Source organism: Elephas maximus, chromosome 8 (genome assembly GCF_024166365.1).
Source record: "Elephas maximus indicus isolate mEleMax1 chromosome 8, mEleMax1 primary haplotype, whole genome shotgun sequence".
In the NCBI taxonomy this organism is placed as follows: Eukaryota; Metazoa; Chordata; class Mammalia; order Proboscidea; family Elephantidae; genus Elephas; species Elephas maximus.
In genome coordinates, this window is record NC_064826.1 from 36,872,369 (window position 1) to 36,895,686 (window position 23,318).

Below are 23,318 nucleotides of genomic sequence, written 5' to 3' on the forward strand. Positions count from 1 at the left end.
TTCACTTTTTTCAGGCCCTTTTGAAACAAATACCTATCCCATTTATTTCCTTTTGAAAATTTTTAAATTATCAAAGCACTTCCAACCCATAATTTCCTTATATGTTTACAATAACTTCATGAGGTAGGGATGGCAAGTCATCTTCATTTGATAACTCAGGAAATCAAGAAACAGAGAAGATAACAGATCTGCTAAAATCACAGTGAAAGCTACTGGAAACTGCTTCCAGGTCACCCGATTCTCTTCCCAAATGTTTCTTCACTAGACACCTCTGTGCAAAAAAATAGAATTCGCTCTAGCTAGTTCAAATAAAAAAGCATTTATTAAAGGATATTAAAGGAAATATTAAGTGGCCCCAAATCTCCAGAAGGACCAAAAAGGCAGATTTGGAGACTACCAGCCAGGAGCAACACCTAAATCACTCCCGATGACTACTCTGGGGAAGACCGCACTGTCTCTGTTTCTTGGCTCATAATGCAAATGCTGGCGCTGGAAGATAGAACCTCTATGACTGTAATCTTAAAAGCCACACACCTTCACTGTCACCCCTAACAGAAAAAAGATTCCCGGCAGCTTCTGTTTCATCCTGTTGCTCTCTTCTGAATGGAGAGTTCACCAAGGGGAACGTGACTAGCTGAGCCTAGGTCACCTATCTGAGCCTGCATTCATAATGTGGGAAATTCTCTAAACATAAGAATGGTGTTCAAAACTTCAACATCAAAATCACCATGAGTCACAGAACTATAGTGATTTGGGGGCTGAAAATGATCTTTCAGATTGCCAGTGTTTTCCAAACTGCAGGCCATGACTCATTGCTGTCGTCGCTAATGTGGCTTCAAGTTGATCCTGACTCATAACGACCCTACGTACAACAGAACGAAACACTGCCTGGTCCTGCACCATCCTCACAATCCTTGCTGTGTCTGAGCCCATTGTTGCAGCCACCATGTCAACCATCTCAATAATGGTCTTCCTCTTTTACGCTGACCCTCTACCTTACTGTTTTAGTTATCTAGCGCTGTTATAAAAGAAATACCATCAGTGGATGGCTTTAACAAAAAGAAATTTATTTTCTCGCAGTCTAGTAGGTTACAAGTCCAAATTCAGGGCGTCAGCTCCGAGGGAAGGCTTTCTCTCTCTGTCAGTTCTGGGGGAAGGTCCTTGTCCTCAATCTTCCTCTGGTCGAGGAGCTTCTCAGGCGCAGGGACCCCATGTCCAAAGGATGCGCTCTGCTCCTGGTGCTGCTTTCTTGGTGGCATCAGGTCCCCAACTTTCTGCTTACTTCCCTTTCCTTTTATCTCTTGAGAAAATAAAAGGTGGTGCAGGCCACACCCCAGGGAAACTCCCTTTACCTTGGATCAAGGAGGTGACCTGTGTAAGGGTGGTGTTACAATCCCACCCTAATCCTTTCAACATAAAATTACAATCATAAAATGGAGGACAACCACACAATACTGGGAATCATGGCCTAACCAAGTTGACACATATTTTTGGGGGGACACAATTCAATCCATGATGCTTACCAAGCATGATGTCCTTCTCCAGGGACCGGTCCCTCCTGGTAACACGTCCAAAGTATGTGAGACAAACTCTCGCCATCCTCACTTCCAAGGAGCACTCTGGTTGCATTTTTTCTAAGACAGACTTGTTTGTTCTTCTGGTAGTCCACCATATATTCAATATTCTTCACCAATACTATAATTCAGAGGTACCAATTCTTCTTTGGTCTTCCTTATTCATTATCCAGCTTTTGCATATATATGAGGTGACGGAAAATATCATTGCTTGGGTCAGGTGCATCCTAGTCCTCAAAGTGACATCTTTGCTTTTCAACACTTTAGATGTCTTTGCAGCAGATTTGCCCCCATGATCCATTAATGGGTCATAAAATCAATCGATTGTGCTGTTCTAAAAACTAAACTAGAATTGGAAATACTGCCATGCATTGCACTTAGTGAAAGAAACTATCGTTTGGTGAAATTTTTGTTCTAATTACATATGAATGTGTGCATGTATATACATATATGTGTGTATATCTATATACACATGTATATACACACGTATATATGTATAGGAAACCCTGGTGGCATAGTGGTTAAGTGCTACGGCTGCTAACCAAAAGGCTGGCAGTTCAAATCTGCCAGGAAACTCTACAGGGCAGTTCTACTCTGTCCTATAGGGTCGCTATGAGTTGGAATCGACTCAATGGCACTGGGTTTGGTTTTGGTTATATATGTATATACAAACATATACGTATATACATACGTATACACGTGTGTATGTATACCTATATACATATGTATACACATACATGGGAACCCTGATGGCGCAGTTAAGAGCTCAGCTGCTAACCAAAAGGTCTGCAGTTCAAATCCCTATGTGGCAGTTCTACTTTGTCCTTACAGGGTTGCTATGAGTCGGAATCAACTCAAAGGAAATGGGTTTGGTTTTGGTTATATATACATACATATATATGGAGCCCTGGAGGCACAAAGGGAAACCCTGGTGGTATAGTGGTTAAGGGCTACGGCTGCTAATCAAAAGGTTGGCAGTTTGAATCCACGAGGCACTCCTTGGAAACTCTATGGGGCAGTTCTACTATGTCCTATATGGTCATTAAGAGTCAGAATCAACTCAACTGCAACGGGTTTGGTTTGGTTTATATATATAAATATACATGTAAAAGTGTCCTGAGGCCTAGTATAAAATGTATTTCTTACTCTGAGTCATGGTAAAAAGAAAAAAGATAAAAACACTAGTCAAATCCAATGTCCTCATTTTACATTTGAAAGAGAAAAAAAATGAGGCTCAGCAAAATCAAGTAGCTTGCTCAAGTGGTTAATGGGAAGCTGGAATTAGAATGCTGAAAATCTCTGCCCTAAACTTCATTATAAGGACATCTTCTATCACCTAGAAGAATATTTCCCATTTTCTATCTAGACCTACATTAGTACTGTCACAATTATTAAATGTATATCATTAGTGACTATATCACAAAAATATTTTAATTTCGTATCTGCTGTTAGGATTCCAAAACCAAAGGAAAAAAACCAAAAAACAAAACCCATTGCCATTAAGTCAATCAAGCCTACAATCTTTAGGTTAGTAGATTATCACAAACTATTTGCATCATCCAGAGACCTTCATTTGGGATTGTTGTTGGCTGACCAAGGAGCTGATTCCAACTCATGGCAACCCCATGTGTGCAGAGTAGAACTTCTCCATAAGGTTTTCAAGGCTGTGACCTTTAGAAGCAGATTGTCAGGCCTGTCTTCCCTGGTGCCTCTGGCTGGGTTTGAACCATCAACCTTTCAGCTAGTAGTCAGCACTTAACAGTTTGTACCACCCAGGCACCCAGCAACTCCTATTTGGAATTGTTGTTGTTGTAGCTGTGTGCCCTCAAGTGGATTCAGACTCATAGCGACCCTATAGGACAGAGGAGAACTGCCCCATAGGGTTTCCTAGGCTGTAATCTTTGTGGGAGGAGATTGCCAGGCCTTTTCTCCCACAGAGTTGCTGGAAGATTAGAATCGCCAACCTTTCAATCAGCAGCAGCTCAGCACTTAACCATTGCGCCACCAGGGCTCCCTCATTTGAGATTGTCGTTTTGTGTGCAGTTGAGTCAAATCTGACTCAAATAGACCCTACAGGATTAGGCAGTAATTAATGGCTGTCACTTACTGTAGTTGATACTAATCTTAACACTATTCTCCATATTAACTCTGGAAAGAGAGCTAATCTGTGTCTTATTCTGAGAATTTTTTCATGCTAGCAGATACATTAAGAATTATAGGGGAAACATTGGAATAGTAGATATAAACTGAAAATTTTAAAGTAAATAATCGTATTTTTAATAAATAGATAAGTTGTAATCAAAAAATATATCTGAAAATATTTTTTACTGCTAGTTCTCAGCTATGTCTGTGTTTGTGTCTATTCAAACACTAAGTACATTTTCAAAGAAAATTTCTATGATTTGAAATAAAATATAAGGGAAGAAAACGCTTTTCAACAGTTTCTCTATAATGTGCCCAATTAATAATGTATCTACATTTTAAAAATTTGAGTTAATAGAATAAATTATTTAAACTTCATGGATATTTTTATATGCATGAATAAGGATTATGCAAATAATAGGTAAATATTTTCAAAACAATTTATGCTTTATTTTTTACTTTTCCAGTCTTTACTTTAACTGAATGTCTAAGACTTTTACTTTTAAATAATCATGAATTAAAGATTTGGCCACTTTTTGAATATAGCTCTTTCTTCAAAGATAAGGAGGTTGATAAAGTGTTTTCGCACTGTTGATGTATATCACTGTATGTTTTATAAACATTAAAAAAAAAAGTTGCAGTTCAATCGAATCCTATTCACGGTGATCCCAGAGCGTTTTCAAAGACTGATTTTATAAACTTTAGCTTAATATTAGTATTTCTTTCACACAACATTAAAACTTAATTGTTCTTAGCAGTTTGATGATAAAGAGGGCCAAATCAGAGTTGATAAGAGTACCAAGAATCAGTGAAGGAGAAAAATAAACTATTAATGCTTTAGATAATTCAAAGAATCCTCATTTCTACTACCTAGTCTTCTTTCTCCCACAGAATACTCAATAAAGGCAGTAATAAAATGGGCAACACTTTCGCAAAGGGCTCCCAAAATCCTTCTGTTGGTCAACTCAGTACCACAACCCAGACTTTGACCTGAATTTCAAAGTTTACTTTTCATCACCAATTAATATTTTTGAACTCCTGAAAATAGAACCTACTTTATTATTACAGTACGTTGACTCTTTATCTGTGAGAATTTGCTTTCCTAATAATGTAAACAAAGAGGAGAAGTTATTTGTCTCCACACAAAAAAAAACATTTTCCTTACACTGCGTGGTTTTTTGACACAGGAAGTTCACTCTGGCACACCAAACGTGCATGGAAAGAGTGCAGAAGTTTGCAGGTAAGAAAAAGAATGAGGATGAGAAGTTTAGTTATGTGGGTTTTGTGTAGCCATTAGAAATGCCTCTTCCTCCCAGACTGGTTTGTCCTGCTCAGTGAATACTATTTTACTCCAACATCCCCTTTCCCTAACACCCATTTAAAATAATAATGAGTGGATTAAAAAAAAATTAAGATACAGTAAATGAAAACCTGTCCCCACATGGGAGGAAAAGTGCTGGTATTTCCCTGGGCATAGGATATGCTTATTGGTATGGCACCAAACCTACTTCCTTCAGTGATTCCCTTTCATCAGTAATTACAACAGTTATTTCACTTAAATGGAAAATCCCCTTACAATTCTTCTATTACCCAACAGACAGAAGAAAACTTTTTCAATATAACTAATCACACTGAAGGAAGGTACTCATAAATTCCCTGTTATTCTGTGGTCTTAGGCCAGTTGCCATAGTCTTCTTAAAAAAACTCTTATTAGTGTTTCTCAGGGCATGTTGGTTCATGCCTCTTTGAATTCATGCAAATTTAGAATGAAATCCAGCTGTCCAATTTCAATTTTGAGGTGGCTTCTAGAATGTGAATAGTTTAGTAAATGTGAAATCAAAAAGCAAAGTGAAAATGTGGAGCTCAATTTGCTTAAAAATGGCAACTAGATGTTCTTCAATCAGTTTATTAGCTCTTACATTAATGTTTAATGTTAACCAGAAGACCTAGTTAAGAAACAGGAAATTCCCACATATTTCTTTAAAATAGAGATCTTTAAAAATCCCATTTAAAAAAAAAACTCTTTAAATTATATTACCCAGATTTGGTAACCAAACCAAACCCATAGCCATCAAGTCAATTGCGACTCATAGCAACCCTACAGAACAGAGGAGAACTGTTGCACAGGGTTTCCAAGGCTATAATCTTCACAGAAGCAGACTGCCACATCTTTTTTCCCATGGAGCCACTGGCAGGTTTGAACCACCCACTTTTTGGTTACCAGCCAAATGCTTTAACCACTCTGCCAACAGGACTCCTATATACTGCTAGAGGTGGCATAAACTGCTATTGTGTTTCAGAAAAGGTGCCTTGACAATATAAAAAACTTTAACACATTTGATCCTTTGATTTAGAACTTCTATTTTTAGAAATTTGGCCTAATGAAATGCATAATCAAAGTAATGGACAAAGATATGTGTGCAATGGTGTCCACCACAGCATTATCTGTAATTCAGCAAAAAAAGGAAACCAGATAAACATACAATAATGGAGGCTCAGTTAATGAAATGATAGGCTATTCATTCAATAGATTACCACACAGCCATCAAGAAATCTGATCCCATGTGAAATAAGTATATACAAGCAAAGAAAAAGATGTTAACAGTTGTTACCTCTCAGTGTTGGTTTTCCAGGTGACTTAGTGGCACAGTGGTTAAAACATCTGGCTGCTAACTGAAAGGTGGGTGGTTTGAACCCACCAGCCACTCCTGGGAGAAAGATGTGGCAGTCTGCTTTCCTAAAGATCTACAGCCTAGGAAACCCTATGGGACAGTTCTACTCTTCCCTGCAGAATGCCTATGAGTCAGAATGGCAATGGATTTTGCTTGGTTACTTTCTTTACTCCCTTCTGTACCTTTCAAATTTCCTTCAGTGTGTATCTTCACTTTTAAAAAAGCCTAAAAAATTAATTCACTAATTGTAGCATGGAAGAAGTTAAACAAAATAACTACAGTTCATTACAAATGAAACACTCTCTTTACTGTTGGTTTAACTCCCAAATATTTGCCCCTCTTTTTGCCTCCCACATCTACTAAAATATGGAAAGAGCCAAAAGAGATGTTCCTTCAGGGTCACCTTCCTTCTCAAAGGAAACTCCCCCCCACCCCCATACAATTACATTCTCAATTTATTAGGTGGTTCTGTGTTATTTCTCCTCATAATTTTAATGAGCTGTTTTGAAGTTCTTATGTCCCTGTGTCTGTTTGATCTGCCTCTCCACTGTGACAGTAGGGACACATCTTCCACCTTTAAGTTCCATCACTCTTCTCCTCTCACCTCTCCCTTCCAGTTCCTCCTGTGTTCTGGAGTGTGTATAATGCTTTGTTCTTCAGGTCTTCATCATTCAGAAGGTGGCCTATACAAGCTACATAATGCAAACCATACCCGTTGCCATCGAGTCGGTTCCGACCCATAGGGACCCTTTAGGTCAGAGCAGAACTGCCTCACAGGGTTTCCAAGGAGCAGCTGGTGGATTCGAACTGCTCACCTTTTGGTTAGCAGCCATGTCACTTAACCACTGAGCCACCAGGGCTCTAAACCAAGCTATGGTCATATTTATAAAATCATTGATCAAAAAGTTCTCACTGTAACAATTCCCAAATAATGTCATGTAACCAACATCTGCAGTACTCTACAATCTAATACTATTCATTAAAGGCTTTCAGTCTAGTTGAATCCGGCACTGCAGCAGTCTCAGCACCACTTCAGGAGCTAACGCAGAGTCTACCTCTCTCTGGAGAGCAGTGTTCCACCTTTCTGGGACAGGAGTCTGCAAGCACATTCTCTCTGAGCTTCCCACGAGAAGAGGAGGTATAGGGCAGGAAGGAGAGCAGGATGCCAAATCCATTTGAGCACGCTTCACACAGGCTAACCCGAGTGGAGTAAAAACGGCCAGAATTCTGACGCAAAATAGACTAAGAGCAGTACTGCTAAGTGACCGGGGCTTTTGCAAACTTCTTGAGGGCATCTGTTGTGGGTTCTCTATCTTACCTTCTCTCTCCCTCGCATCTCCTATTGCTTTTCTTGGCCCTCTCCTTTCCCCATTTTCTGTGCCCAGCACTGGCACTAAGAGCATTGACCCCGGCCCTCACACACAGTTTGCCGGCCGGTGAATTTAACCAGCGCTTCGTAGCCAGACCTCTACGTTTGGGCTGCCATCTCATAAACGCTTCTTCAGCGCTGCGCAGCTAAAGGGAGGCTACACTTGACAGCGTGCAGCAGGGGCTCAGGTAAACGACCCAGGCGACGTACCAGATTACAACCCGTGGGGGTGGGGAACGAGCGGGGGAGGATGGCAGGACGTGAAAAAAACGGGCAGGAGAATGAAGCCCAAAGCAAGCAAACGGCCGCGCAAGCGCGTCGCCAGCAGCACGTCTCCAGCGGCCGCACCACGACGCCTGCGCACAAACGCCAGAGAGGGGAGGGGAGGAGGATGGCGAGGAGCACTTCGGCTCAGCACTCCCACCGCCTCAGCGCCCCTCGGCCTGCAAGCCCCGCCTCCTCCAGCTGCTTGCTTCCCAAACAACCCGGTGCGCCGTCGGCGCTCTCTGTTGATTGGCCCTTGGCCTTTTCCGTTTCCGCCCAGCCCTCCGTAGTCCACCAATCAGCTTGTGCGTTTGGGTAAGGTGCAACCTCCGAGGCCGTGGCTTCGGCTCCTCTGCCTTCTCCAGCTGCTGCCTCCGCTGCTGCCTCCTCCTTCCCCACCTCCTCCGCCAGGCGAGCGTCTGCGGGGGCCCGAGGGGCGGCGGCGGCGGCGGCGATATGGAGCCGGGGGTCGGCAGCCGAGGCACTGCTCGCGGTCAGGGGGTCGGGCCACCGAGCAGTCCACCGCCCCAGGAGCAGGAGCGGAAGCTGGAGCAGGAGAAGCTCTCCGGAGTGGTGAAGAACGTCCACCGGCGGCTCCGCAAGAAGTACCGGGAAGGTAAACAGCGGGGGGCGGGGAAGGCCTCATCACCCCCACCCCTTGTCACTTCCCCTCTACCCCAAAGAAAGAAGCCACCATTGACACCTACGGGAGCTGCACGTCAGCCCATGTCTCTCTCCCAGGCCGGACACCCCTTTTCTGTCCGAGCCCTCAGCCGGCGTTAGGCGCGCTCCTCCCGCCCCCTTTTCTTTGAGGGCCTTTCGGGCGAGTTCCCGGCCTGTGGAGGCACTGAGTCCTCGCCGAGGTGCTGAGAAGGTTGTCATCGCACACACAAACAGACCACGTTCACAGAGGAGGTAGGGACGACTTGTTGCGAGCGACTTGGAAGGTAAAACACTAAGACAGGCGAAATCCATTTGTGAAGGATAGACTGAAAGAAGCCTGAGTTGATCCCCTCCCTCTCTTTTGCTTGACCAGCCTGTTGTTTCAGTTGCTTCCCCGTCAACCCGCCTTTCCTAGTACCCCATTCCTACGGGCTTAGCCAGGGCCCTGCCGGAGCTTCCTCGCATTGGCTTCCAGGGCTGCGAAGTTAGCAGGCCTTTTAGCTGGCTGGACTTCACCTTGTTAAAATGGGGAGGAGCTACCTTCCTGCTCACCCCTTTCACCTTTTCCTCGAATGCTTCATTTTCGTGTTTATTTAGACAGGAGAGATAGGGCAGGTTCTCAAAATACTTGTGAGGTTTGAATATGTCACTAGTAAGCCTCCTAGAACATTGATGCCAGTGAGGCTGGTCATCGGTGGAAACCCCGTCAGAAGTAAAGGAAAGAGCTTAGTAACCGTTGATTGTGCCTTTTGATAGTGTTTATAGTTGGGATCCACAGTTATTCTTGATATTTTTAAATATAGTTTGTTTTTTTCTTACACAGCTATTTTTATAAAGCTTCAATAGTGAGAACTGCCAGTCATTTCACATGCTCAGAAGGAATTTTTAAGTATCAAAATGAGGGCTCACTTTCTAGTGGCTCTGCTTTAGCTTAATTGCAAACTGAAAAGTCAGCAGTCTTCTGGTGTTAGTTTTATACTTAGTTAATATGTAGGATTAAAAGCAAAATTATGATAGTGAAAGAGACATGTAGTATCATGTTACTTTTGACTTATACACAGTTTTCAATTACTCTAGCTGCTTAAAAAGTGTCTTTTGTTTCTTTTAAGGCAATTGATGTGTTTCATTTTGCAAACTTCAAATTCAGAGTTGTCTTTCCGTGGCAACTTAAGCCTAGCTTTTAATAGTGGCCGCTTAAACAGCACCAAAGATGACCTATAGTTACTGTTTAATAGTTAACAATAGAAAGAGAATTAACAGGCATAGTTAAGATGTTGAAATTTGTTTTTTAAAAGGATGCTTTAAACCCCAACCCACAACTTAATAAAATGAGTAGTTACCATAGCAACCATTGCATCATTCTTGATGTTCAGAGAATGTACTTACATAATGGCATTTATTGTAGATTTTTATGTTGTTTGGAGAAATGAGGAAATGGACACTTTTCTGCAACTTATCTTGGCTGTTTTGTACAAACTTAAGTACGTTATTAAAAAAGAAATAACGTAATTCAGTTTCCGTTTTTACCTTTTTTAAAAATAATTTATTTTCATAAATGACTAGGTTCCACTTAAATTTTCTTTAATATAATATCTCCTCAAGTACTGTTTATACTTACTTAGTTCCTACATGTTTAAACATGTCTTTAATCTTGAATATTAGCCACTAGAACACTTGTCTATGATGAGAATTGGAAATTGGAAGTTACAATAGCTAAAAAGATACATGTAGTTCAAAAGTGAATGAATGTGCTTCTGGGCAGTCTGTAAATATTTGAATGAGACTGTGTTTTAGGCATTTAATGCCCTGGATTCCACCAATGATCTAGACTTCTCTAGGCTTTGCTGCAGTGATATACAAAAGCTCTAGCAGTGAACTAGCAGAGTAAATCATCTTAATGAGGATGCCCTTTCCACCTTTTTTTCTGACATGTCAGTTGAATCTTAGGAGTGAAGAAGGAGGCAAAACATTGTGAAGAAGCCAGTTGTGAGGGTCTGACTGTGTACACAATAGTTGCAAATAGTATTTTTTAGTGTTTTCATTTGGTGTCTTAGTATTGTAGTTTTGGTGGTCTCCAGTCTGTGAACATGTTTTACAAGTTCATTTGCAACTCAGCTTTGGTCATAAGTCAGTAGCATAAATGGTGCTTGAGTGTTAGGTCATCCCATGAAAGCATCCTTAATCTACTACATACCCGAACTATAGTCAGATAACTATGGAAACTACTATCATTTTATAGCAATAGTTCTACCAGAAAAAGCAGTGAAAATTCCAGCTTAGAACCTTGGAATGTTAGAATAGGAGGAACCTTAACCTTTATCAGTAATTCCTAAACATGGCTGATCAGCGGACTCATCTGAGTGCTTTTGAGAAAATACCTGCTTTCCACCCCAGATCTATGGCTTAAGAATCCCTGTCATTACAGTGTGGAAGTGTGTCAGCCATATTTTAGAGTAGTGATTTAAACTAGCTCCTTCATTTTAGAGATGAACGAGCTGAGTCCCAAAAAGATGAAATGATTTGCTTTAAGTTTGGGTAATTCATCACTAGCACTGTGTATACTTCATGGGAATAAGAGTTGTTTCTTCCCAATTCCAAGCCTGATATCGGTGACTGTAAATGTTGGTGGAATGGAAAGGAAGATAAGAGACAGGAGGTAGTTCTAGAATTTTTCTTAGGGAGGAGGATATAAATTGATGAAAATGGGTGTTCATTTGGGTATGTATGATTAGCTGCGTTGGGACTTTGTGAGATGTCAGTTTTTTTTAGGGAGAGATGGTAGGGAAGGAAATAAGTGGAGATGGAGTGAAGAAGGAGGCAAAACATTGGAGTGAGGACTGGATAATGAGTCTGGGATTCTCATCTCTGGTAAAACCTAAAAACCAAACCCGTTGCTGTCCAGTCGATTCCAACTCATAGCATCCCTATAGTGGAGTTGATATGAAGCAGGAAGGAGAATGAAAATGAGGTTCTTCTGCTGTGGTAGTAAAAGATTGCTCCTTGTCTTAGTTATCTAGTGCTGCTATGATAGAAGTACCACAAGTAAATGGCTTTAACAAAGAGAAATTTGTTTCCTCACAGTAAAGCAGGCTAAAAGTCCAAATTAAGGGCGTCAACTCCAGGGGAAGCCTTTCTCTCTCTGTCAACTCTGGAGGAAGGTCCTTTTCATCAATCTTCCACTGGTCTTGGAGCTTTTCGGCACAGGAACCCCAGGTTCAAAGGATGCATTCTGCACCCCGAACTGCTTTCTTGGTGTTACGAGGTTCCCCTGTCTCTCTGCTCACCCGTCTGTCTTATATCCCAAGCGAAATTGGCTTAAGACATACTCCAATAGTGTAGATTGAGTCCTGCCTCATCAACACAACTGCTGCCCGTCCCTCCTCATTAACATCATAGAGCCAGGATTTACATAACAGGAAAATCACTTCAGATTACAAAATGATGAACAATCACACAAACTCGGGACCTAGCCAAATTGGTATACATATTTTTGCAGAACACAATTCTATCCTTGACACTCCTTAACTCCCGCCCTTCCCCAATCCATTTGTCAAGCTCATGCTTATTGATGGTGATAAACAGGCTTGGGGGTGGGGCCTGGGGAGTGGTGGATAGGATTGTGAAGACCACCAGATTGGTTTTATGTACTCTTTTATCAGCTTTTTTCCTCTCCATTTTACTGTCTGTCCTGTGTCATCAGTTAGAGACCCTGTGCCACTTTGCATAAGGGTAAAGTGAGAATCAGTGATAAAAGTCAGTGTTCTAAGCACTACTGTTGTCTGAAGTAGTTACCAAGAGATAAGGAAATCCCTAGCAGTGGTGATGAGGTGTTTTAGTGTCAGCCATTTATAGTTAGGAGGTCCTCCTTTAGGTTGCATTTATAAATATGCTTGCATATATAGGTGTCTTCCATCTTTGCTATGCAGAATTTTTAAAATTTGACCTCCATGTAAACAAGAAATATTTTAGTGTATTAAAAGAGTTTTCCTTTTAAGAGGTTTGGACAGTTTTTTTTTTTTTTTGATGAGAAGCAACTAGATTTGTTTTCCAAACAGGGACTTCATTGTTTAATCAGATCTGCCTGATAAGTACATACCAAATTGAAGTAGAGCCATGCGTGTTTTCAGTTGCCTTTGTATGATTTCTTTCCATAATCCTATTTGTAAATAATTATTATTATGATTGGCATTTTATGCTAAACTTTAAATTACTCGTGTAAAAATGCCAAGAAAATATAAAAGGATACAGCTCTCAGCAGTAAAGCTACAATCTCCATTCCGTTTAGTTTTGATTTTTTTAACCTGACTTGTGAATGTCTTAAGCAAATTTGATCAGTTTATTCATTCCCTAAATTTATTTATTCTGTATGCCAAGACAAATTAAAAGAGTATTACATAAATCCATGAAGTTTATACATCAATCAGACCAAAAAAAAAAAGGCATTCTAAACAGTTAATAGTATCATCAAGGTCAGGGGATTATGGGTAACCTTTATTATTATACTTTTTTACATTTTTTAAAATCAACATTATTAGTAGCAATGATAATACCATTAAAGCAGTTAACAGATTAAATAAAACAGATTACTGATAATGAAGCAGATAAAGGAGAATTCAGGATAAGTTGGTTCTGTAGACTAAATCCAGAAAAAATGGTGTTACAAAGGTTACCATTTGTGATCATTATTTTAAGAGTCAGGGACTAAATAGCCTAGTTTAGATGTTTAATTCTTTTTGATTATTCAAATTCTTTTTCATAGTTTTGGGCTACTGGTGAGCTAGAATAGCAGTTTAGGATAAACCGAAGAATATGTTTGCAATAGATTGCTTTATAGCAAGCACCAAAAATAAGCAATTTTGAGGAGAGCAGGAAAACCTTTGAATTAGAAATAATTTTAAACTAAAAACCAAAAACTGTAAAACAAAGAATGAATGTAATTTTAGTCTTTTTCCTAAAACAAAATCTTGAATTTTTTTTAATAAATCAGAATAACAGGCTGTTTTTAATTGACTTTTTTTTCTTCAGTGGCCCTTTAACACAACTGCTTTAAAATACTGTTTACCTCCTTGACCCCAAGAAACTTTCAGCAAGCTTTCTTTGTTTTACTCTTAAGTGAGGTTTTACTGTTTTCTTTTTATGTTCTTGCTAGTCATACCCATTCTAATATAAAATAAGAAAGTACTGCTTTTTGTAATACCATCTTTGCTCAGTTAGCAAAATAAGTGAAGTGAAAAGTGTCCACAGAAAGATTTCTTAACTTTGTCCAAGGAGAATTTGAACTGCTTTTTCAGCAGTGGAACAAAAAATGAGAAGAGCTAAATAACAACACTAAAAGAGAGAACTTTGACAGTCAGTTCAGTAAGTGGCGCATAGCGGGCATGCAATATATGTTAGCTATTTGATTTTGTTATTATTAGTCATCTTTATTGAAACTATGGTGCAGTTCTACTCTGTCCTGTAGGGTTGCTATGAGTCGGAATCGACTCGACGGCACTGGGTTTTATTTGATTTTGTTATTATTAGTCATCTTTGTAATAAGGTATCTTTTTTGTTGCTTTTTGCCTTTTGAAAGATAAATAAAAATCAAAAAATTTTGTGCGGGTTTTTTGATGATTTTATGAGGGAGGGACAAACCAAAACAATTATAGTTGTTCTCAGCCTTGGTGCCATATCAGTATGATCTCTGGAACTTCGTGGAGAACAGGCATCTATATTATTTTAAAGTTTCATAGATTATACAATGGACACAGAGGTTGAGTTTAACTAAATAAAGTATGATGGATTTGAGTGAGAAGGAAACTGGAATAATGGATACCAGCTATAAGAGCTAGGAGGCTCTTAATACTAATCTGATTTAGAGTTAATAATGGCATACATATGAGCGTAGGGATCATGAAAATGGAGAAAGGTGAATCAAGGACTTTTTAAAGGTGAGTGTGAGCAGTTTCTTTAAAGGGGAATAGTCAAAGATGACACTAATAATACTTGTGTGTTCCACTAAATGGAGTGTTAGTTGTGCCCATAGCATCCAGGTTGGAAATGTGTATGTTTGGGTAGGGTTGGGGGCAGGCAGGACAAAGAGGCCTAGGTGAGTAGGCAAGTTGGCTTGTCAAAAGGGTGGTAGTAATGATTTACTTTGGAATGTACTCTTTGGAAGTATAGAACTGAAAGCCCTCTCTGGAAGTTAAATCTTTGAGAGCAGATGAATTGTGTAGGGAAATGACAGATCCTTGGAAAATACCAGTAGTTGTGGGTTAGAGGGAGAAAGTGGAAACCTCACAGGGTGCAGTAAAGACAGAGGTTGAATTTCTACTGTGCTGGGTGCTGACACAGTAGTAGAACTATACCAGCTATCATTTATGCTACACCTATAGTAACAAGAGGGTGTTTATGGTGATATTCTAAAGTCCTCAAGAAAATTTAAAATTAGGTTTATTATAACATTGCTTAAGAAGACAGTGATTTGCTGTGACTTTAAAGATTTGCAGTCTCTGTTGGCTCTGGTATAGTGTTGTTTTCTTTACCTATATATCATCCTTACAGCTTTAAAACACCCAAGAGTTGGTTATTAATCTTAATTGTGCTTCAGTGTCCTGTTCTTAGGCCCCAGAAAGCAATTCAGTAGGACTGAGACTGGAACCCAGGAATCTGTATATTTGATAATCACATGTGTGATTCTCATGCAGGTGATTATTGAACCACTTTTTGAAAAAACACTGAACAGAGGTTTTGCTGTTGCAGAAAAAGGAGGAGGGGCACTTCGATGCTGAAGAATATGCTTGTGCTTGGAAGTTCTTACTGTTTTTTCAAATCCATTCCTTACTCATAAGTACCTGTGAAATTCTTCATTTCTATAATAAAAGTACAGTATACAGAAGGCACTCAAAAGGACTGAGGAAGAGGTGCTTTCTCAATGTAGAAAAAAAAAATGTAGAGTTGGCTTTAATGACATGGATGGCTTCAAGCTTTCGGGACCTTAATTTGCTCATGTGGCATGACTCAAAATGAGAAAACAGCTGAGAACATCCATTAATAATTGGAATGTAGAAAGTACAAAGTATGAGTCTAGGAAAATTGGAAATTGTCAAAAATGAAATGGAACACATAAACATCGACATCCTATGCATTAGTGAGCTGAAGTGGACTGGTATTGGCCATTTTGAATCTGAAAATCAAATGGTCTCCTATGCCAGGAATGACAAATTGAAGTGGAGTGGTGTTACATTCAGAATCAAAAAGAACATCTCAAGATCTAGCCCAAAGCATAATGCAGTCCATGATAGAATAGTATCCATATGCCTACAAGGAAGACCAGTTAATACAGCTATTATTCAAATTTCTGTACCAACCACTAAAGCCAAAGATGATGAAATTGAAGATTTTTACCAACTTCTGCAGCTTAAAATTGAACATGCAATCAGTATGCATTGATAATTGGTGGTGATTGGAATGGGAAATTTGGAAACAAAAAAGGATTGGTAATTGGAAAATACGGCCTTCGTGATAGAAATGATGCAGGAAATCATGTGATAGAATTTTGCAAGACCAACGACTTCTTCATTGCAAATACCTTTTTTCACCAACATAAATGGTGACTGTACATGTGGACCTCACCAGATGGAATACAGAGGAATCAAATCTACTTCATGTGTGGAAAGAGATGTTGGAAAAACTCACTATCACCAGTCAGAGCAAGGTCAGGAGGCGACTGCAGAACAGACCATCAATTGCTCATATGTGAGTTCAAGTTGAAGCTTAAGAAAATTCGAACAAGTCCACGGGAGACAGACTGCAACCTTGAGTATATCCCACCTGAATTTAGAGGCAACCTCGAGAATAGATTTGACACATTGAACACTAATGACCGAAGACCAAACGAGTTGTGGAAGGACATCATACATGAAGAAAACAAGAGATCATTAAAAAGACAGGAAAGAAAGAAAAGACCAAAACAGATGTGAGAGGAGACTCTGAAACTTGCACTTGAACGTCGAGTAGCCAAAGCAAACAGAAGAAATGATGAAATAGAAGAGCTGAACAGTAGATTTCATGGGGCGACTCAAGAAGACAAAGTATTGTAATGATATATGCAAAGACCTGGAGTTAGAAAACCAAAAGGGAAGAACGGGCTCAGCGTTTCTTAAGCTGAAATAACTGAAGAAAAACTTCAAGCCTCGAGGTGCAATATTGAAGGATTCTACGGGGAAAATATTAAACAACATAGGAAGCATCAAAAGAAAATGGATTAGATAACCGGGAGCTCCTAAAAGTCAAACATCACCAAGAGTAAAAAAAATTGTCTACAGATTGGGAGAAAGTTTTTAGCTATGACATTTCTAATCAGCGTCTGATCTCTAAAATCTACATGATTCTGCAAAAACTCAACAAAAAGGCAAATGACCCAGTTGAAAAATTGACTAAAGATATAAACAGGCACTTCACCAAAGAAGACATTCAGGCTACTAACAGATACATGAGGAAATGCTCACAATCATTAGCTATTAGAGAAATGCAAATCAAAAGCATAATGAGATTCCATCTCACCCCAACAAGGCTGGCATTCATCCAAAAAACACAAAATAATAAATGTTGGAGAGGATGTGGAGAGACTGGAAAGCTTATACACTGTTGGTGGGAATATAAAATGGTATAGGCATTTGGAAATCAATTTGGCGCTTCCTTAAAAAGCTTTTTTTTAAAAAAAAAAAAAAAAACTAGAAATAGAGCTGCCATACAACCCAGCAATCCCACTCCTTGGAATATATCCTAGAGAATTAAGAGCCTTTATGTGAACAGACTTATGCACACCCATGTTCACTGCAGCGCTATTTACAATAACAAAAAGATGGAAGCAACCAAGGTGCAGATCAATGGATGAGTGGATAAATTATGATACATTCACACAATGGAGTACTATGCAGTGATTAAGAACAACGATGAATCTGTGAAACATTTCGTAACATGGAGGAACCTGGAAGGCATTATGCTGAATGAAATTAGCAATTTGCAAAAGGACAAATATTGTACGAGACCACTATTGTAAGAAATCTAGATAAAGTTTAAACACAGATGAAAATATTCTTTGATGGTTACCTGGGTGGGGAGGGAGGGAGAAGGTTATTCGCTAACTAGACAGTAGACAAAATTTTTTTTTAGGTGAAAGGAAGGGCAGCATATAACACAGGGATAGTCAGTACAACTGGACTAAACCAAAAGCAAAGAAGTTTCCTGAACACAACCAAAAACTTTGCAGGCCAGAGTAGCAGGTATGGGGGTCTGGAGACCATGGTTTCGGGGGACATCTAGGTCAATTGGCATAACAAAATGTATTAAGAAAACATTCTGCATTCCACTTTGGTGAGAGGTGTTTGGGGTCTTAAACGCTAGCAAGTGGCCATCTAAGATGCATAAATTCATCTCAGCCCACCTAGAGCAAAGCAGAATGAAGAACACCTAAGACAAGGTAAATATGAGCCCAAGAGACAGAAAGGGCCACATAAACCAGAAACTCCATCAGCCTGAGACTGGAAGAACTAGATGGGGCCCGGCTACCACCAATCACTGCCCTGACAGAACACAACAGAGATCCCTGATGGAGCAGGAGAACAGTGGAATGCAGATCTCAAATTCTCCTAAAAAGACCAGGCTTAATGGTCTGACTGAGACCAGAGGGACCTTGGCGGTCATCGTCCCCAGACCCTTTGATAACCCAAGATTGGAATCATTCCTGAAGCCAACTCTATGGACGGATTGGCCTGGAGTATAAGATAGACAATGATGCTGGTCAGGTGTGAAGTTCATGGCTCAGGTAGACACATGAGACTATGTGGGTGACTCCTGTCTGGTGGCGAGATAAGAAGGAAGAGGGGCAGGAGATGATTGACTGGACACAGGAAATACAGGTTAGAGAGGAGGAACGTACTGTCTCATTAAGGGGAGAGCAGCTGGGAGTGCATGGTGGGGTGGGTGTGGCTATTCATATGAGAGACTGGCTTGTAAACTTTCACCTCAAGCACAATAAATAAAAAAAAAGAATATACAGAGTCACTATACCAAAAAGAATTGGACAACATTCAACCATTTCAGGAAGAAGTGTATGATAAGGAACCAATGCTACTGAAGGGAGAGGTCCAAGCTGCATTTAAGTCATTGCTGAAAAACAAGGCTCCAGGAATTGAAGGAATACCAGTTGAGTTCTTTCAATGAATGGATGCACCAGTGAAAGCGCTCACTCGTCTGTGCCAAGAAGCTTGGAAGACAGCTACCTAATTCTATCCTAATTCTATCTAGTCGTTCAAACAGAACAAGGGGGATGACACATGGTTTAAAGTCAGTAAAGGTGTGCATCAGGGTTGTATGCTTTCTCCATATTTATTCTATCTGTATGCTGAGCAAATAATCCGAGAAGCCAAACTATATGACGAAGAATGGGACATCAGGATTGGAGGAAGACTCATTAATAACCTGTGTTATGCAGGTGACAGAACCTTGCTTGCTTGCTGAAAGTAGAGAGGACTTGAAGCACTTATTGATGAATATCAAAGTCTGCAGCCTTCCATATGGATTGCATCTCAACATAAAACAAAAATTTTTATAACTGGATCAATAGGCAGCATCATGATAAACGGAGAAAAAATTGAGTTTGTCAAGGATATCATTTTGCTTGGATCCACAGTCAACACCCATGGAAGCAGCAGTCAAGAAATAAAAAAAGAGGCGGGTCCAAATGGCAGAGTAGTCAGATACTTCTGTGGTCCCTCTTACAGCAAAGACCTGGAAAAACAAGTGAATTGGTTGTATATGACAATCTAGGAGCCCTGAACATCAAAGATACAGAAGAGTCGGACTGAGTGGCAGGGGAAGGGGGAGACAGTTCAGAAGCAGTGAGGGTTTGTCAGTCCTTACCAGGCCAGTACCCTGTAGGCTGGATTGGCGGATGCATGTAGGCTGAGGCAAGCAGTAGCACTCAGGACGTGTTTTCCACACTAGAAGAAACCAAGTGGTGGAGAGTCTGTGCGAACCTGCGGAACTAGGGGAAAGTGGCGGTGAATCTGCGAAAGTTAAGTGCAAGCGTCCAATCTACCATGCATGATTAAAAAACCCTTTCCCAGTCTGGGAAGCACCTCTCTCCCATTTACCAGCCCTCTCCCCACTCTGTTCACGTCCTGGTCCAGCTTTAGCAATTGCCATGCCCCCTAGGCTGAAAGTGGAACCCATCACGCACCCAGAGCCATTCTCCCGGCTTTGGAGAGGGAGGGAGCAAATTAACAAACAGAAAAAAATAATCTGCCAGCTCCCCCATGCTGGGAACTCAGGGCAGGCTCAGCCCTTTACCTAGGCACAGGCATAACGGGTCTGTGAACTTTGAATGCCTTTTACCCCTGCCTAGACCTGTGTGGGCCCACTTCAACAACATAGGCCCACGTTAACACAGTACAACAGGATATATATCTGAGGCCTATTTTCAACTACAGCAGCTAAGGGGGAGTGGCAGATTCACGACATTTGACACCACCCTGCCCACGAAGCAGGGTCGTCACCTACCTATGTCAGGAGTCTGAGGGCTGATCGCTCCATACACTCCACCTAGCCACCTGTGACAGGGGTCTGAGAATAAGTGGTGCTTCCCAGTCCTTACAGCCAACAGTACTGGGCACTCTAAGTCTGACTGTAAAACCTACCCATGTACACGCTCTAGAGAACAGGAACACGCTTTCCGCCCAGGCGCTCAGGCAGCTGTCAGCCTCCTACCTTGCTCAGCACATACCCCCTACTGCATCCAGATGCCTGTGCCTACTCCAATCATCCCTAAGTAGTCCTGCCTGCCTAGAACTGTAGATGAGAGCCTGCACCACACACTCAGTGACTGACAACCGGGACACCTGGGCTGAATCCACAAAAGAAAAGTAAAAGGACTCCTCCTGGGCTCGCATACCTAGTAACAGCTCTAACCACCAGGTGCAGGACGTGAGAGCTTCAAAGATGCCAGTAGTCAAACTAGTTCATGCGATCAGCCTATTTGAGCATATCAAAACAAAACGAAAAGCTAAGACACAGTAAGCAAACATAAAATAAATATAATAGTTTATTGATGGCTTCGATACAACAGTGAATATGAAATCACATAAAGAGGCAGACCATGACAGCCTCAGTAAGCGACCAAAACAAAGAACCAACAAACTTCCCGAAGGAAGAAAAGGTTTTGGAATTACCAGAGGTAGAATTCCAAAGATTAATATACAGAGCTCTTCAAGAGATCAGAAAGGAGATCAGGCAAGATGCAGACTAAGCCAAGGAGCACACAGAAAAAGCAACAGAGAAGCTTAAGATCATAAAGAGCATAATGACAAACAGGCTGCAAGAATCCATAGAGGGACAGCAAACAGAGATCCAAAAGATAACAATAAAATTTCAGAATTAGACAACTCAGTAGAAAGTCATAGGAGCAGAATTGAGGCAGTGGAAGTCAGAATTAGTGAGATTAATTAGAACACTTGACACCAATTTATTTGAGGAAAAATCAGATAAAAGAATTATAAAAAATGAAGAAACCCTAGGAATTATCTGGGACTGGAAATAACCTATGAGTGATTGGCATGCCAGAACAGGGGGTATAAGAGAATACAGAGACTTGTTGAAGATTTGTTGGCAATAAACTTCCCTGATATCATGAAAGATGGGAAGATATATGTCATGGATTGAATTGTGTCCCCAAAAAATATCTGTCAACTTGGCTAGGTCATGATACCGAGTATTGTATGATTCTCTACCTACCATTTTGTCATATGATGTGGTTTCCGTATGTGTTGTAAATCCTATCACTATGATGTAATGAGATGGGTTAGCGGAAGCTATATTGATGAGATCTACAAGATTAAATAGTGTCTCGACCCAGTCTCTTTTGAGATATAAAGGAGAGAAGTGAGTGGAGAGACCTAGGGACCCCATACCACCAAGAGTGAAGAGCAGGAGCATGCATCGTTTGTACCTGGTGTCCCTGCCCTGAGAAGCTCCTCGATCAGGGGAAGACTGATGACAAGGACCTTCCTCCAGAATCAAGAAGAGAAGGCCTTCCCCTGGAGCTGGTATCCTGAGTTTGGACTCGTAGTCTTTTAGACTGTGAGAGAATAAATTTCTATTTGTTAAAGCCATCCACTTGTGACATTTCTTTTATAGCAGCACTAGATAACCAAGACAATATCCATCCCAGAAACTCATCTATCAGGGTAGATCCCCAAAGAAAGTTACCAACATATATTATAATCAAACTTGAGAAAACCAAAGGTAAAGAGAGAATTTTAAGAGCAGCTAGGGATAAACGAAAAGTTCTCTACAAAGGAGAGTCAATAAGACTAAACTCGGACTACTCAACAGAAACCATGCAGGCAAGAAGGCAGTGCGATGACACATATAAAGCCTTGAAGGAAAAATGCCAGCTGAGAGTTATGTATCCAGAAAAACTCTCTCTCAAATATGATGGTGAAATTAGGGCATTTCCCGATAAACGGAAGTTTATGGAATTTGTGAAAACCAAACCAAAATTACAGGAAATACTAACGGGAGTCCTCCAGTTAGAAAATCAGTAACACCAGATAACAACCCCAGACTAGAACACAGGACAGAACAACCAGATATCAACCCAGATAGGGAAATCACAAAAATAAATCAAAGTTGTAACACTGAAGACAGGGAAACAGAGACATCAATATGTAAAAGATGACAACATTAAAACAAAAAAGAGGGTCTAAATAATGCAGTTATAGAACTTTCACTTGGAGAAGAAATCAAGGTGATATCAAGAAATAAGATTGGTTTAAACTTAGAAAAATAGAAGTAAATATTAAGGTAACCACAAAGAAGTGAACAATCCTACACATCAGACGTATCTGTCAGTTTGTCGTACGGTGGGGCTTGTGTGTTGCTGTGGTGTTGGAAGCTGTGCCACTGGTAATCAGATACCAGCAGGGTCACCCATGGAGGACAGGTTTCAGCTGCACTTCCAGACTAGGAAGAAGGACCCGGCAGTCTACTTCTGAAAAGCATTAGCCAGTGAAAACCTTATGAATAGTAGTGGGACATTGTCTGATATAGTGCTGGAAGATGAGCCCGCCAGGTTGGAAGGCACTCAAAAGATGACTGGGGAAGAGCTGCCTCCTCAAAGTAGAGTCGACCTTAATGACGTGGATGGAGTAAAGCTTTTGGAACCTTCATTTGCTGATGTGGCATGACTCAAAATGAGAAGAAACAGCTGCAAACATCCAGTAATAATCGGAACCTGGAATGTACGAAGTATGAATCTAGGAAAATTGGAAATCGTCAAAAATGAAATGGGACGCATAAACATCGATATCCTAGGCATTAGTGAGCTGAAATGGACTGGCATTGGGCATTTTGAATTGAACAATCATATAGTCTACTATGCTGGGAATGACAGCTCGAAGAGGAATGGTGTAAAAGACCCAGACGAAGAAAACTAAGACACTACTGCAAGGAACCAAAAGAGACCTACATAAGTGGAAGAACATACCTTGCTCTTGGATAGGAAGACTCAACATCGTGAAAATGACAGTTCTTCCCAAAACAATCTACAGATAACAATGCAATCCTGATTCAAATTCCAACAACATTTTTTAA

General features: G+C 40.5%; 1 protein-coding gene across 1 annotated transcript in view; it reads left to right on the forward strand.

Moving 5' to 3' along the window:
• Positions 1-8,358: 8,358 nt before the first annotated feature.
• Positions 8,359-23,318, forward strand: part of BMT2 (base methyltransferase of 25S rRNA 2 homolog) — a 71,835-nt gene continuing 56,875 nt past the window's right edge. Inside the window, exon 1 of the mRNA XM_049893600.1 lies at positions 8,359-8,637. Coding sequence (XP_049749557.1) covers positions 8,478-8,637 — 160 coding nt within the window. The 5' untranslated portion in view covers positions 8,359-8,477. The remainder of the gene's footprint in view (positions 8,638-23,318) is intronic.